This window comes from Polyodon spathula, chromosome 2 (genome assembly GCF_017654505.1).
Source record: "Polyodon spathula isolate WHYD16114869_AA chromosome 2, ASM1765450v1, whole genome shotgun sequence".
Classification (NCBI taxonomy): domain Eukaryota; kingdom Metazoa; phylum Chordata; class Actinopteri; order Acipenseriformes; family Polyodontidae; genus Polyodon; species Polyodon spathula.
The window spans coordinates 57,783,987-57,801,906 of record NC_054535.1 but is presented as its reverse complement, the minus strand read 5'-3'; the positions used below and the strand labels follow the sequence as shown (position 1 = coordinate 57,801,906).

Below are 17,920 nucleotides of genomic sequence, written 5' to 3'. Positions count from 1 at the left end.
CAAAAGGAATAGAAAGAAAAAAAAAAACATGCCACCAAAGATGATATTTACCCGCTGGATGTTTTAAAAACAAGCCAAATTTGTCTGGAAAACCGCCAATCTGAGAGCCCTGTTACATTGTCCCTAGATAAGATGGCGCCTTAAACGCACATCAAAGTGACGTCATTTTCTATCTAATCATTTTATATCTGTGGTTGGCATATTTCTGTAGGTCGAAGTGTAGGGGTCAATCCTTTCAATCCCTTCCGCAATCAAGTCGCCGAGAAAGTGACGTACAGAATATACTGACCTCTACTGGTAGTCTTCCTGAATAGCTGTGTTTTTTTGCTTGGGCTATAGTGGAGTTTTAATGATGAATTAATTATCCTGCTGCTGCTTTAGTACTAGGGACATGTTTAGATCACAAAATTAGGCATTGCTTGAAGAATGGGAAAAGCCTGCAGATAAAAGTTCCCAAAGGAATGTAATCCATCAGGAAACCCAACAGTTTGGTGGTTTGTTATGAAGCTGGCTAGAATGCACTGATTTACTAGTCATTTAATTATTAATGGTAAGATTTTTTATTATATTTATTTATGTATTTATTTTTTCAATGAAACAATATGCTCTCTGTATATTCTTAAAGTGCGTAGAAAGATTCGTAAATCCAAAATGTATCCAGGCATCACTTCACTTTGGGTAGGTGGGTGTGCTTGCTTACGTTGCAGGCATCTTTCGAGCAAGCTTACAAAATGAATATTCCAGCATAGTTTTGGCAATCTCTTCCCTCACCCCAAGCACCACTTAAAAAAAAAATCCCGAGCAGCCATCCATGTTTTTAGCAGGCAACAAAAAACAAACGTAAGTTTGCAAATGTGTGTCCTTTAAAGTGAAATATAAACCTCTTCCTGGTCTTGGGTTTATACAGTACAAAATTAAAAGAAAGAAATCAAACATTCTTTTGTGGTAAAAATCTATGGTGATCAAGTTTTCAGAAACGCCATACTGTCTGTACAGTAATCTGATTTAAAAATGTTCTGTACGGTCAAATGTTTTTGCGTTTTGAGGAACGGTGTTATTGTTTTGCACGTACACCTATTCAAAAGGATTGGAGGTTGGTGCTTTAGTACATCGTGAGTCCGAATATCAGCTTTACATTGATCATAGCGATACATATTTAAAAAATACCGCAACAAAATATTTTATCTGTATGAAGACAAATAGTAAACGTTTGTCTTCAAAGATACTGTAGCAAACAACAGGGGCAATGGTAAATTTCCTAATACACTTGCTGTGAAGTCATTGAAAAGCCGATGGATACATGTAACGTGTGTTAGTGGCGTATTGTTGAGAACGGACTCCTTCCCTGCATGATGTAGAACTTGCAGCGTAATATATATATATATATATATATATATATATATATATATATATATATATATATATATATATATATATATATATATAAAATATAGGTTGTGTGTTTATGCGGTTAAATTGTTATATTACATGCCAATGAAAAAAATAAAATTTAGATGAAGGAAAATTAAGTCATTTAAAATATTTCATCACAATTTTCTTCCCTGTATTACAACGTTGTTTGAATCTGGAAACTTGAATAACAAGTAAATAATACTGATAGTTGTCAATCCAGCATCCTTTCAATGGTCAATCAGGGGATTATACAACACATGTTCAGTGTTTCAGGTTGGCTGTTTTCCAGTGCTGCGTTTACTTGATCCTTAGTTCCATGCAAATTGAAGGAGTGCAATAGTGTGACAACTTGGAATGGACTCTGAGGTTGGTGTTGGCTGGTAGCACTTGAAATGCACTTGTTATGAAATGAGTGTTGACAATCAGTGTTTTGCTTGTGTGGTTTAATCAATGGATTCAAAGTAATGTCTAGCCCTTCTTATAAAGGTGGTGTTTTCTATCAAACGCTGATATTCCTGTGTTCATAGCAAACCATATTGATGTCCTTGTGTGGTTTGAGTGAATTGTCACTTTGTGCTGCGGTATAAGAGTGCCACTGACTGTACTGGTGTATCTTTATTATTGATATTAAATACCTTTCACCCCCAAAATCTCTGGAGCTCCAAAACTCTATCCACATGCAAAACCACAACGCATTCCATTAACCTGTTTGAAGAACGAGAGGGCTGAATTTAATTTAAATAATGTTTCATTACGCTGTCACTGTAAACACTGAAATTGGATCAGATTAATTAAATATTTAATGCAATTCTGCATCTGTAAAAGGTGAGGCAGTGTTCGTAAATAATATAGACACACAGTATACACAGTCTATTTTTTATCATTAAACTCAGAGCCTTGGACCTGTGGAAAACCAAACAAATTCAATTTTATTTGTAAATGCAGACTTTCCTGGTATGCAGGGTAATTCTGGTGTCCAAGATCAAAGATGTGTACAAGACAGGATATGGGGTGACTCAGCATGTTTGCTTTAGCCAGAAGGAATACAATTTCATGACCTTATCAGCTCTTTTATGGGACTTTATGTGGTTGTAGGAGCTTCTTCAGTGAAATATGTCGGAAAGTGAATCAGTGGGGAACAGTGCTATGGAAAGCCCAGGAAAAAGCAGTCCCAAGATGGACAGCGGCACTTCTCGAGTCATAATAATTGTATTCCTGGCTCTCCTGATAGATCTGCTAGGATTCACTCTTATTCTACCGCTGCTTCCCTCAATTTTGGATGACTATGGGAAGACACATGTAAGTACTGTACTTTGCTGTTTTTGTTTTCTTCCAACTTTTCAATAATACATTTTCTGCTCATATACTTATTTTATTGTAGAAATTCAAAATGGTTCAAATTAAGCCTTATGCAGCACCCATATATAAGCTAAAGATTCCACCTCCATGATACAGTATATGGGGATAAATTGTCATATTACATGGCAGTGGAAAAAATAACATTTAGATGAAGGAAAATGAAGTAATTTGAAATATTTCATCACAATTTTCTTCCTTGTATTTAAACATTATTTGAATCTGGAACTTTGAATAACAAGTGAATAATACTACTGGTAGTTGTCACAAATTTGCAGTATAAGATAGTGTAGCAAACAACGGGCAATGATCAATTTCCTGATACACTTTCCTATATATAATTTATTTATTTATTTATTTATTTTTTAAACTGAAAAATATGTACATGTTAAATATTGTTGCCCACTTTTTATATATTTTAAATATAGATATGTGTAAAATATGTTTATATTCCAGAATATGTTTAGAAGAACCAGTCCAAACTATGTTTACCATGTCTTTAATAAATAGCAGGGTCTGAATTGTAATTACAATATACTGTACGTATGACATATAACAACACAATCACAAAGGGAATGTGGCTCAAAACATCACATTTTTGAAAAGTGCTTAAATGTGAAAATTCATTACTTTCTTTTTATGTAGAAAATAGACTTATACAGATTCTAAATAGGGGTTTCAGTCTTTAAATTTTCTATTTCACTCCTGCTTGCGTGTTTTTTAACTGATTGATTGGAAATGTCTTTAAGTGTCTTCATCTCAAGTTAACAGCAAACCCTAATGATGTACATTGCTAGTGAATCACCAAGCCAGCCAGTTTTTCAGACAAACGAGTTTTTCAATATTACATTTCTGAATCCGTTTCAAAGAAGTATGTTGAATAAAAAGAAAAATCAACTTACAACAAAGATTATATGATAAACTTCCGTGAAAGGAAAGCATGAATGAGCAAGTGTTTCAAGTTGCAGTCTTTTTTCTTCATTCTGAGATATTATGAAATATTGGTTATACCTTCCAGTAAGTGCCTGCCACCATTTTTCAAGATTTCTTTTTTGCACACTGTTTTTTGATACAGCACTTATGTAGTCTAATCAATGAAATATGTATTGATCACTCAAAGCCCACAGGCGTGATTAACCAATTACTCATCAATCGATTAAAACCCCACTAATTCAGAATATATGATATATATAGGCACCTGTATGTTCATGTGTCACATTATTAGCTATATCTTCAGTACAGGGTACCTGAATTTAATTAAACTACTGTAAGTTCTTCCTTCTTCTACTCACAAGGACAGGTACTATAGTAAAAGTGGAAATATAACAAAAAAAATGTAAACATTTTATCTTTCAGAACATCCATTACCTGAGTGTGGTGTACAGTAATTTTATCTTTTAGGACATCAGTTTCCCTGAGTGTGGTGTACAGTAATTTGATCTTCAGAACATCCATTACCTGAGTGTGGTGTACAGTAATTTGTCTGCCAGATAAAGATTATGCAGTACTAACAGAGGATTGTTTGAGCTAAAGTAGAATACATAACTAAACAGGATTGTTTGCTTTTGGCAGGATGGTGTATATCAATTACTACAGAGCATCGTGGACTGGTTTGGTGAAACGATAGGAGTTCCTGTTGAAAGAAAATACAACAATGTTCTCTTTGGAGGTAAGGTGAGATAGGTAGGGGTGTGAGGATTATTTAATTATACAGTACAGTAGATTGTGAGACAGCTGAGTTGTGTAATTCCATAAGTGGTCAGCTTTTATAGCATTAAAAAATCCCATAAAGGTTTTACATTTAATTTTTTTCTTTTAGTATGAACAACCGTTTCTTAGTCCCTTATAGTCCCTTATAATTGCAATGAAGGTAATTGTTAATTTGGAATTCAGGGTACAGTACAGTGCTATGTACTATATTGTTTCTTCCTGGTACTGCACTTTCTGTGCTGTAGATCACATGGTCTGATGGCACCTGAACCCATGTCAAGTAAAACCATGCCTTTCAGTTCAATTTTAAGACAGGTTTGTCATTTAGGTGTGTGTTGTTACTGATGTATGCTTTTTGTTTCTGGTCAAGGTCTGGTCAAGGACTATTTTGGAAGAAGACCATTAATGATGATTTCAACAGTAGGTTTATAGATCTTGTTTCACTGTCTGTATGTCATCTGATTTCACCAGCAATTATTTTTGGTTACAAACCTGGTGATAGGTTGCTTGGTAAACTACACAAGGGAAGTCTCTTGCTTGTGGAAAGCAAGCATGAGACAAGTGATACAGTAGGTTAACATGCAACAAATGAATTGCTTGCTTGCTGCATGCAGATGACATCACAAGCAAAAGAACTGCCTTGTGTATCATGGTCCATACAGTTGAAGATCTAAATACTGCCAGCTTTTAACTCTATATTGTTCCTGCTTGTGTTTTCCCTCAGGGGTAATTTACTGTGAAAATAGTTAGGCGGGTTTATGAGTTAAAGAAGGACACTGTTTATATGTACCATTGTTTAGATTATTAAAATAGACCCTTGCTGTACCAATGTATTTCAATAAATAATAATACTAAAAATAGTTGCATGTTGGAGACTTAATGTAAATTCATTGAGAGAAATCCATGTTTAATACAGTAGTCTCCGCATATAGGAACACCTCCTAAGAGAACACTTCACCTATGGGAACACCATTGTGGTGAAATTGATTTTTCCCATTGTAAATGCACTGGCTAAAGGAACAGGAACTTCGTGTAAAAGAACACTTTCTTGGTACTGATAGAGATTCGTCCACAATGGATATAGTACTGTTTTGTAAAAAAAAACGAGAGAGAGAGAAACGCGAGTGTCTTGAGGCACACTGATTGGTTGATTAAATATTTCCAGATCCGCCGTCATGTCATTGAATTATTTTGTATTGTGATTTTCACGAGTGCACCTCATCGCTACAAAATGGCGTGTAAACAAACGGCGAAATGCGATGGTGTTTCTCTTTCTACACAAAGTTGGAAATTGTTCGAGCTCTTGAAAAAAACCCGAATCAGACACAAGTCGCAGTGCAATTTGGTGTTTCCCATTCTGGTGAGTTGCTTCACAGTTCTGTTAAATAATATGTATGCCTTGTATATTGCTGCTGCATTTTGTAACGCGTGTAGAGAGAGGTTCTGTGTTAATTTAGTGAGAGAGTTAGTTGATTAACGTTGTTAGCCTTAAGTAACTGCCAATATTTTTGCCTCTGCCATTGTGATAGCCCGAAACACACCCGCCAGATAATTTCATAGTACATAGCGATTTAAGCTTTTTGACCGTGTTGTTTTGCTTTAGTTTTACATATGTAAGTTTTTATTTTTTTATTGATTGATTGATATTGTCTGGTGGCTAACTCCGACTAGTCTCAGATATATACATATATATATATATATATATATATATATATATATATATATATATATACCATATGTAAATAGCACGTGCCCCAAATAAGGACTCCAAAAAAAAAAATAAAAGCCACCAAAATTAACTGTTAAATTACTTTTTAATTTCTAAGTGCCGGCAGGGAACACTGTATTACTGTACATTAAAGCATTAGAGTACTTCGCCTACTATATTACAAATGCAAATGGGAAAAGAAAATATGTACAGTATAGTACTTTCAGTATTGAACGACAGTTATTGCAGTTTATGGTAGCTGGGAAAGGGTAAATTACTTTGAACTTTATTTCTGCTTTATTGTCCTCGTTTGTTTAATTTGGCCAATGTGACTTTGTCATGTTCGGAAGCAAAATTAGTGCAAGACAGAAATGTGAAGTTCATTTTAGGTTTGAGTTAGGACTTTGGAGTTTGCACTGGGGGGTGGTCCCGGTTAGTTAAACCAGACACAGACCTTAATTACAGTGAGTAAATTAGAGAACACTGTGTAACAAAAATGTTTTTTTTTTTTTTTTTTTTCCTGGGTAGTAAGTGTTATTTCCTAATTGGTTATGCCTCAAAAGTATAGTACATGGCTATTATTCCCCACAAACTTTGCTTTTGTGACCAGGACAGTGATATTTCAAAATATCACTATTTCCAATGGGAAAATGGAAAAATGTGTGCCTTTTCGTTCACATAAAGTCAGAAAAAAACAACTTATGAATCCAAATTAACATGTATTTATACTATATATATATATATATCTTGAAAAACAACTTACTTCTAAATCTTTTGTAGTCATCTTTGTATTACTTTAATATAAATACATGTTAGTTTGGATTCATATGTTGTTTTTTTCTGACTTTATGTGAACGAAAAGACACACATTTGCCCATTTTCCCATTGGAAATAGTGATATTTTGAAATATCACTGTCCTGGTCACAAAAGCAAAGTTTGTGGGGAATAATAGCCATTTTCTGTGCTTTTGAGGCGTAAGCAATTAGGAAATAACACTTACTACCCAGGAACAAAAATTGTGTTACATAGTGGAATCAGAGAGCAATGGAGAATCCACCATTACCTTAGTGTTCCTGTTTCTTGTGCTCCTCCAGATAGAGAAAAAAAGATATATGAATAAATGATTGTTCATTTTGAAGCCGGACCAGCATTCAACAAGTACTGTACTAGTAATATTATAGTATTGCATAGCCTTTCAAATGCGTCGCCTCCTGCGCACGAACTCTAAAAGAGTAGGCTGCTGCTGCCCTGCATTGCTAGCCCTCTCACTACTGCTGCCAGCATCAGCTCTGTGTTTTGCTTGTAAATGATTCTTAAATCTTGATGTACTTCGGTGATACACATATTCACCCTTACAGTAGCTGCAAATAACTTTGCTTTTATCCAAAGACCCATCTGTAAGGGTTTTGTAATAAAACTGGCCATTTAAAAGCCCTTTAGCAGCTTTCTCCATCATTCAAGCTTGTTTCGTCAGTAAAGCTATATCTAAATTCAAGCAGTCGATTGACAAACAAGTGCAAGAGCGTGGAGTTGTATTTTAACTATGGATGGTTCTAAGGCTCAAAAGAGAAAATGTGTTAATTGCGACAAAAAAATTAACGGCGTTAAGTATTTTAAATTAATTGCACGTTAACGCATTAACTCTGACAGCCCTACTCAGAACATGCGCCTGAAGGAGTTGAGAACGACTATCAATACTGCTGTACTATTTTTAGGCTTATGTTATAAAATGGTGGATCATGGAGCGACGTGGTCATATTTAAGGCATGTTGACGGAGCCTATGTAACTCTAGCCTATGGCGAGACCTTTGCTGCCTTCTCCATCACTGATACCTTGTGTTTAAGAAACAAACCCATAATGTTCATGCTAAGCAGCGCTATGTCATATTAAGTCGCACAGTCAATGGCACTGCTAAGAACTGTAACCAAATTATTTTAATAGCGTTTGTACGCATTAAGCCAGACTAAACATGAAACTGCACTTAGTGTGGGTGCTTTGAGCTGGATTAATTAAAACTTTTGAGTACGGTTCTTGAGATCGGTTGCGTAGTGTTGACTGGGCCATAGTTATGTCTCGTCACTGCTGTTTCTTGTCATTTTTATTTATTGACATTAAGCCATTTTATAAGCATAACACACTCTGGGTACTATAAAGCTGGATCGATTAATGTAAACCATTATTTGTGGGCATTTGTGGTCTAAAAAGTGTCCTAGCAGGAAATCCTGTCTATAGTACTGTACGGTGGTTCTGTGTTTGTGATTGCAGGTGGGGTTGATGGCTTCTTATGCACTCTGGGCTGTTTCCTGGAACTTCAGTGTCTTCCTTCTCTCGAGAGTGGTTGGAGGAATATGCAAAGGGAACGTCAGTCTTTGCACAGCTATCATTGCTGACCTGCCGTGCCCCAAAATGCGAAAAAAAGGAATGGTATGACTGAAAACTGTACTATACACAAACAAGTAGGTCTGTGTGGAATAACCACACTTGCAGTTTGTAGGGTTATACAGTGATAAATTAGGATAGGAAAGCATTGTAAAGACCATAAACTTTCGGTTCTTTGATCCAAAGTCCAGCCTCCTCCAGCAACCTGTCAACCCACATGACTGACCTAAAACCTAACAACAAAAAAAAATGTAGGGAATTGAATTTAGCAGGGGCCCAAGCCAGATGACTGACTAAAAGCCATGACACCTCCTGTTGAACAGACAGAAACTAAGTCCGCAAAATATGGACTTGAATTGGTTTTACAGGGACAATGACAAAACAACAAAATGATGTTGTTATTAGTATTGTCAAATTACACTATGTAACACAATTTTTGTTCCTGGGTAGTAAGTGTTATTTCCTAATTGCTTATGCCTCAAAAGTATAGAAAATGGCTATTATTCCCCACAAACTTTGCTTTTGTGACCAGGACAGTGATATTTCAAAATATCACTATTTCCAAATGGGCAAATATGTGTCTTTTCGTTTACATAAAGTCAGAAAAAAACAACATATGAATCCAAATTAACATGTATTTATATTAAAGTAATACAAAGATGACTACAAAAGATTTAGAAGTAAGTTGTTTTTCAAGATTTACAATTATACTGTAAATACAGTTATATATAGTATAAATACATGTTAATTTGGATTCATAAGTTGTTTTTTTCTGACTTTATGTGAACGAAAAGGCACACATTTTCCCATTTTCCCATTGGAAATAGTGATATTTTGAAATATCACTGTCCTGGTCACAAAAGCAAAGTTTGTGGGGAATAATAGCCATGTTCTATACTTTTGAGGCATAAGCAATTAGGAAATAACACTTACTACCCAGGAACAAAAAAAAAAAAAAAAAAAAAAAAAATTGTTACACTTTGTTATTAGTTTTTGCACATTTGAGTCATTCATTTTTCTTGTCTAGTCTGTGACCATTTTCCTAATCTTAAGTGCTTGAAGTAGGATACAGTTAATGCTTACAACCAGTTATTAGGATCAGGTCATTCAAAGTAAGTGTAACCCCAGAATAATGTAGCCAGTTCCTACAATAGCTGTAAAATTAGATGAAAAAAAATGTTGAATGAAAATATCTGTGGGCTTGTGTTCTTCAAATATGTTTTTACAGCTCTTTGAATTCTGTCTTTAGTATGTTAAATACTTGCCACATTTATCCTCGCATCACACATTGAGTGATCCTGTTATGTGTAATATGTATTGAAGTAATATAATTAAAAATAAACGTTAATTTCATTAAGATTGCCTCTGCGGTCATGAACTTCAAAGGACAGGAAGGCCACTTTATGACATTAAGATTCCAATGTTCAAGTAGAAAATATTTTTATAGTATTGAGATGTGGTAACACAATTGACACATTTTATAATGAAAAGAAAAAAAAAAAACTAGTACAAACAGTTGTTTAAAAACCCTCTTTATTGATTGCCATTTCTATGTGGTCCCAGTGGAGGCTCTGTGCTGACTAGTGATTATACAAATAAATCATTGAAAACTAAAAGTTTTAGTACTGCTGCAATGTGAGGGGGGCATTTCCCTGTCATTGAAAAAGTGAAGGGGACATTTTTCCATGTAAATTATGCCTGATGCACCCACCCTGCAGGAAAAAGAAAGTATTGGTTTTGCACTTCAAGCTACACTGCATGCTAACCGTGGTATACTGTGCTGTGCCGCAGGTTTGCTGTGGCATGGGGGGAGTTTTCCACAGAACGCACGGTACTTTGCCTCACTTGCAGATAACTAAATTGATAGTGAAAGTTCTGTTTTTTGGTAACTTACTGTAAAGGAGCATTAGGGATAATATTTCATTATGTTCTGCCCTTGAATTATACTCAAAGCTAACTTTTTTTTTTTGTTTGTTTTTTTAAGGCCATGATTGGTGTTGCCTTCTCCCTTGGTTTCACTGTTGGCCCAATGATTGGTGCATACTTTGCTATGAACACAGCCAAGCAGGAGATATTTTACCTTAGCCCAGCACTGTTGGGCCTAATGTTTTCTACTGCTGACTTATTATTCATCTTCCTAATGCTTCCAGAGACGCTTCACAAAGAAAACAGAGTGAGTTACTGAAGACAGATAACTTTTAAGGATCTTTAATAATGACGACACTGGTCATACAAAATGTCATGTGTTCTAGTGCGGTTAGTGGAAGCCTCTTTTTTATAGACCACGGGAGCATTATGACTCGCCCTCTAAACACAAGCCTAGTCTGCATTCCATACATACTAGATTAGCTCTAGTCTATGCCCATCTGGACCTTGAATAGGTTTTTGGTTAAAGTTGGTGAGGGTCTGTAAAAAGAATGAGGGCTATTATTCTGATAACTAAATCTACCATAAATAGCGTTACTGTGCTGTATGCATTAAGCGATATGGGTCAGCAATCCTTATTTTTAAAATAGTAGCATATTACAGTTGAGATTCCATTGATTTGTATTGTTATATGTCAGCATGGGGAAAACAAGGGTATATTAATACATCTGTCCAATGGTTGGGCATGCTGGAATTTGTATATGGCACTTTCAACTCACAAAACAATTTGCTTGTTGAATTGTGTTATGTAGAATAAGCTGAACGTGAATTAAATAGCTATAATAAATTCCACCTTTCCCTTGAACTTTTCAGTTATTTTGAGTTCAGCGTATGCATTATACTGAGACTGAGCTAAAAGTGGACTTGCCCAAGGTCTCACAGTTAGTCTTCTGCCAAATGATATCTGTTAAGACCCGAGGGCTGCTTCAGTATATTTGTGATTCTTTTCAAGATCTTCAATAATAATACCTTTAAAATCTCTTTTACTGAAAAGCAGTCCAACAGCTTCAAAGAAACTTATTTAGCCCATACAAGAATTCTGTTTACCCTCTCCAACCCTTTCTAGAATTCCTCATGTAATCTAGCAGAAATCTCTGTTTCTCAGGTTCCTTCTGTAAATTCTGGGTTACAGGAATCTGTTGACTTGCTCAGCCCAATGGCACTGTTTCAGTTCTCTGCTGTTACTAGAAGAAAGGATTCTCCTTCGAAGGAAAGTAAGCACCACTTTATCATTAGCTAAGAATAATTAGACATAATTGTTTAATTTCTTATTAGGCATATATTTTAGATAGCAGTTTAATACATTCCTGGTTTTACTATGAGTTTAATAAGATACCCCTGTGCATGTTACTTGTACACTGTGGGTAATCAAGCATGTATTAAAACCTGGAATGGGTGAAACTGCTCCATGAATTAGTATCCAACACTGTGAGCACATCTGATATATACATGCGTTCTCCTGTGTTGCTTAGGTCTGCAGAACCTTAAAGTACTGGGCTTGGTCTACTTTTTCTACCTGTTTCTCTTCTCTGGACTGGAGTACACACTGAGCTTCCTCACTCATTAGCGCTTCCACTTTAGCAGGTATTTTTTACAAGGTTTAGTTTAGGTTGAAACAAGAAAGAGGGGTTGAACATGCGATTAATTATGAAATATCTCGGGGGCCTGATGGTACCAATCTGATATTGCAAGTTTGCAAGGAGACTGTTTCCTTTATTACTGCCTATAATTATTTTCTTGGATATGGAGGCACCTGTTGTCAAGCCTGTTGTGCTGGAAACTGATATGCAACAGGGAGGTACATATATGCTTGACAATTTAATCAGTAATGTGAGGAAAATACCATTTAAAGTGTTAGGTACATGTTTTTAATGTTTTAACCAATCTTATGGTGTATGGGAGGAAATTCTCTCTAAAAATGTTAGGTAATTAAAGTGTCAAATGCATGTACTGTTATATACTGTATGATGCACTTAAGTTTATTTCATACGGGACAAACCCAGATTAATTGTGGTTGTTATTTGAGGACTGAGCCCATTCTCCTGAAGGAAACCAAATTTAAACTGGGTATATATCTCCTCTTGCAGCATGCAGCAGGGAAAGATGTTTTGCTTCATTGGAATTACAATGGCTGTCATCCAAGGAGGTTACGCCCGGAGAATCAAACCAGGAAGTCAGATTAAAACCGTCAAGAGGGTGAATACAAGGACTTCTGAAAAATATTGACCTAGGTTTCTAGCCATGATTTTTAAAACAAGAAAACATATAACAGCATACCAACAATGATATCATTTAGGCGATAATCCTTTTGATCCCAGCTTTCGTTCTGGTTGGTTTGGCTTGGAATATAACAATGCTGTACATTGGGTTGTTACTATACTCATTTGGTAAGTATCACAAATTGTTAATTTGTGCTTTGAAGTCCATGGTGCTAACAAAATAATTCCAGTAAATCTTACCTAATATATATTGCTATAATTTCGTAGGTCTCAGATTTTCCTACATGAAAAACACACACATTATGATAAAGCTGAATTTTATTTTTGAATGATAATTTATTTGAAGCTGTTGAAGAACATCTATCATTGCAGACACTTCAGTGCTATACTTCCGATCAATTTCCTAAAGTCACATGAAAGAATTAGGTTGCAGTTGAAAACACATCAGTCATAGGAAAAACGCAGATTGGTACTCGCATATGAGTGAGTTATTTTAAAGAAAATAAATGGCAAACATTTAGAATGTTACATTTTTTTTTTTTGAAGATATATACATATATATTTAAAATTGCGCTCAGGGAGAGCTATTGTATATAAAACGATACATTCAGAATTGTTTTCCTACAAGGACTTTAGCGTGGTTCTGAAATATTGCATCACGCTTTTAAATAACATACTTGTAATTTTTCTTTTCATTGTTAACATCCTGATAACTTTTTACACTTATAACTTTAAACTCTGTTTCAAAGCTCTTTTCAAAATGTCTGCTCTAGTGATTGTGTAAGGATTATTGCCCACACTGTCAAACAAGTAACACAGCAATAATGATCCATGATGAGGTGGGGAACAGAAAAGCCAGAGCACCTGTTTTTTGTTTTATTTTTTATCTTCCTGCAGTGATTTAGAGGATAGATCTCAAACCCCAGTGCACTAGAGATGACATTTTGAAAACAGCTTTAAAACATCTTTAAACAGTTGTAGCAACATGTGGGGACATATAATGCTATATTTTTTCAGAAACCCCGCTCTTACTTTTTAATCTCCCAGAAGTAACTTGTTTGTCGGATGCGTTCATTCAGCTGGAAGTACAGCATGGAAAAGAGTGCAATATACACAACTCCATAAATAATGTTAAAAAAATTGACCTCCAGTGGGCTGTAATAGGCATACTAAACGACAAATGTGCCCATTTCTTTTTTTGGGCAGGTGTTGGGCCTGAGTTCTAGCTTTAGTTTTTTGCTGACATAAATCGAGATTGTATTTTAAATTAGAAGTGTTTCCTCATCAGAAACTATTTTAAAATGCTTTAAAAAAATTATATCTCAGTAGCATTTTGAAAACCATGAGCTGCAGTTCTACCCTGGTGTATCTTCAGGTCTGAGCGACTCATACATTTTTGGGTTCCTGATACCAGTGGTTATGAACACAACACACTGCTACAATACTCTTGTATTTTTAAATGGGGCAATATGTTTATTTGTCAAACACTATACTTTTAAGGAAAAGCAAACAAAGCATGTCAGATTTAACCAAAACAAAACAAAGCTCAAAATAAAAGTTTGCCGCACAAGGCGAGCGCTAGCCTCATTAAAAGAGCAGTGCCACTCCAGAAATGTACTACACTACAAAACCCTCTCTATACAGGATGGGATCCACATCCCCTAAACTAATCTACTGCTGTTGCTCCCAAAGTCCCAGCCTCCCAGCGACTCTGGGTCGTTGCGACAGTCCTGGCTGAGCAGAGCTTTCACAGACACCTGAAGTGTTCTGTAATAGTTATCCTGTGGAGCAGACACTCTCCTCCTTGATGTCAGCAAAGCACCCGTAGCATTGCGGTGCAGTCGACTCAAGCTGTGGTGGAGACGCATCCCCCTCCAGCCAATCCGGACCTTCTGATCAGCTCAGTGCTGGACAAGCCTACATGCTCAATTGGTTGCCTAGCAATGCGTCTCCTGTTACTGATCCCAGTTGCACACATCCATGCAAGAACCAGTGACAGGGCTCTCCCTGTCATATATGCATTATAACAATTAGGCAAAGTTTATTCTGAGCACTGCGAACAGCATCTATCTACAGCTATGACATTCTATCGTCAACTTTGGCTGAAACATTCAGTGAGTGGGTGCTGGTTAGTACAGTAGTTTTTAATTTTTTTAATGGTTTTTTATTACAGCTGCTGCTACTGTTGTGCCATGCCTGTCCACACTGGTGTCTGCATATGGTAAGTTATCTACATGCATTCAATCAATTATTTTTTTTTTTTTTATGTCGTGCCTTTCCTGTATAACATCTCAGAGCACTGTACATTAGCATAAAATATATCGACAATTGTTAATAAAATGACATCAGATACATTAACAAAATACCTTATAAACAATATTTAAAAACATTATTTATGAGTCAATACAAAGGCATTATTGTACATATGTACTGTTTGTACGCCACTTTTGAAAAGGCTTACAGTAATAGACACATATGGTATTGTTACCAAGCTGTGGACTTTTTAAAATCTATATACAGTACATACTTTTGCCTATACACAGTGCCTATAAAAAGTCTACACCCCCTTTCAAAATTTTAACCTTTTGTTGCCTTATAGCCTGGAATTAAAATGCATTTAAAAAAAAAAAAAACTGGATGACCGAGCAAGGAGACTGATCAGAGAAGCTACCAAGAGGCAAATGGCAACTTTGCAAAAGCTTATGGCCAAGACTGGTCAAAGTGTGCATGTGACAACAATATCCCAAGCACTCCACAAATCTGGCTTGTATTGTAGGGTGGCAAGAAGGAAGCCATTACTCAAGAAAGCCCACGTTGAATTCCAGCCCAACACAGTGCATCACCCAAAGAGCACCATCCCTACTGTGAAGCACGGTGGTGGCAGCATCATGTTATGGATGTTTCTCATCGGCAGGGACTGGGGAACTTTTCAGGATAGAAGGGAAAATGAATGGAGCAAAGTACAGAGAAGTCCTTGAGGAAAACCTGCTGCCCTCTGTAAGAAAGCTGAAACTGGGATGGAAGTTCACCTTTCAGCATGACAGCGACCCAAAGCACACAGCCAAAGCTACACTGGAGTGGCTAAGGAACAAAAAAGTAGTGGTCCTGTCAGCGCCCCGACCTAAATCCAATCGAAAATTTGTGGCATGACTTGAAGATTGCTGTCCATCAGCTCTCCCCAAGGAACTTGACAGAGCTTGAACAGCTTTGTAAAGAAGAATGGTCAAATATTGCTAAATCTAGGTGTGCATAGTTGGTAGAGACCTATCCCAACAGACTTACAGCTGTGATTTCTGCCAAAGGTGCTTCCAAGTTTTACCACAGGGGGGTGGAGATCCCATGCATACAGTTAAAAAAAAAAAAAAAGGGCTTTATGGGTTTTATTTATCAGCTATGTGTATTATATTAAAACTGAAACCATAGACTTGTGCTGGTTCAATGACAAGAAGAGTTCACAGTTGGAACACTCTGATTCTTTCCCTTCTTTCTAGGTTTGGCCAGTCAAAAGGGGACTGTGATGGAGATTCTTCGCAGTCTGGGCGCTCTTGCAAGAGCTTTAGGACCGATTATAGCATCAACTGGTATGAAAACATAAAGATATACTTAGAGATCTGTCAGTTAATGTACTCAGTATTAATCTCTGAAGCCCTGATTTCTATTTGCAAGTGAATTGTGTTCATGGGTTCCAACTTGGTCTGGAGAACAGGTTTACCTCTTCTTTTTTGGGTTGTAAATCTTTTCCGTGTTTTATAAATTTCTATAATTAAAATAAATATAGGGAATGGATTGGCTCTAATGGGTGCTTTACTACCTACAGTATATTGAATGGAGTGCAGAATCTAACTTTCAACATTATAAAACTAGCAAGAAACTAGGATTCTTGTCCGAAAACGAAGTCTTGCTTTGAAATGTCACCTTTTTAGTAACTGCAAGGAGTATTATTCGTTAAGACTCGAAACAAAAAGCCTTCCAACTAAAACCTGTTGAAATCATTATATGCAATTATATAAAAGTATGTAATTTAGAACAATTTTGAAGGATTCTCGGGAATATAATACTAGGATGGTGAGTAGTAGTAATATTGCAGCAGGTATATTCCTACATTCAAGTGTTTGTCTTTATAAGGCTAAATACTGATTACATGTTTTCTTTGTTTAAATTTGCAGTGTATTGGTGGGCTGGAGCAGAGATATGTTTCATTATTAGTTCTGCCTTCTTCATTGTTCCTCTTGTGCTTTTGAGGCTTATCAAACAGACGAAAACAGAGTGAAGAGAAGATTGCCTCCATTTATTTAGTTAGTCTTGTTGGAATTGAGGTTTTAGCAATTAAACCAAATGGTGCATTTGCCAACTGTACAAAGTCCACTTCTTTAGGATGACTCTGTAAGGTTAGTTTGCCAAGCACTTTGTTGTTCACACTTCACACCAAACCCTCTAAATGGACCCAGTGTGAACACAGCCTAACACTATAAAAATACATCAGAATAAGGTCTGTGGAAGAACACATTTATCAATTTATGGTAGATAGTACTTCTCAAATTAAGCTGCTTTGGTGGGATATGGGAGTAACTGGTAGCTCATGAGACAAAATTCAAGTTTAGAGCCAGATATTATGCTGCACTTAAATAAGTGTTAGATGAATAATCATTTGTTTTAAATATAACCATATAGTACTTCTATTGATGCCATACAAGTGCCTTTGTGTTTGTATACAGTTTTTTTTACAAATAAAATATTTGAAATTTTTGTATGTGTCATTTTGTGGAGGAAGTTCCCTTTAACAAGGTTTGGTCGATCAATAAATATGTTTCCCTTTCAAGTTGAAAATAACCATCAAGGTATGGGACATTGCCGTCAGGCAGTATGGATTGGCTGAGCTTTATAACAAAGCTGCTGATAGGCCTCCGCGCGAGCTGATGTGCAAGCCCGCCCCCCTGGGAGCTTACTATAAGCAGCGCGTGGAGACTCTCTTCCTCTTTTGCCTTCATTCTTTGTAGGAGATTGAGCTGGTAAGTTCTCTCTGAAATATTTACTTTCACTGATTGTACTAGACAGCCTTGAGTTTGAGAAGCTGGCTACCGCCCCTTCTCTGAGTTTATTTCAGTGTTTGCTCTTTTGAGCTTATATATATATTTTTGTTGGGTTTTTGTATTGTCTATTCTTCCCCAGGTACAGAACAGAATGCAGAGGACACGTTGCGCGCCTGT

General features: G+C 36.2%; 1 protein-coding gene across 3 annotated transcripts; it reads left to right on the top strand.

The window, feature by feature from the left end:
* The first annotated feature begins 314 nt into the window (after positions 1-314).
* Positions 315-17,599, top strand: LOC121298742 (major facilitator superfamily domain-containing protein 10-like). Of its 3 annotated transcripts, XR_005947303.1 has the most exons (11): positions 315-550; positions 2,509-2,712; positions 4,342-4,438; positions 4,850-4,899; positions 8,455-8,613; positions 10,553-11,708; positions 11,967-12,078; positions 12,582-12,881; positions 14,887-14,934; positions 16,205-16,294; positions 16,880-17,599. XR_005947303.1 is itself a non-coding variant. In XM_041225961.1 (7 exons), exons 2-6 carry the CDS (start codon positions 2,527-2,529, stop codon positions 10,751-10,753), a joined length of 693 nt encoding a protein of 230 aa, XP_041081895.1. In that variant the 5' UTR covers positions 315-550; positions 2,509-2,526; the 3' UTR covers positions 10,754-11,708; positions 11,967-12,565. The 3 variants fall into 3 exon arrangements, 1 of the variants encoding a protein (XP_041081895.1); XR_005947304.1 differs by lacking the exons at positions 10,553-11,708; positions 11,967-12,078; XM_041225961.1 differs by lacking the exons at positions 12,582-12,881; positions 14,887-14,934; positions 16,205-16,294; positions 16,880-17,599 and having other exon boundaries at positions 11,967-12,565.
* The last annotated feature ends 321 nt before the right edge of the window (positions 17,600-17,920 follow it).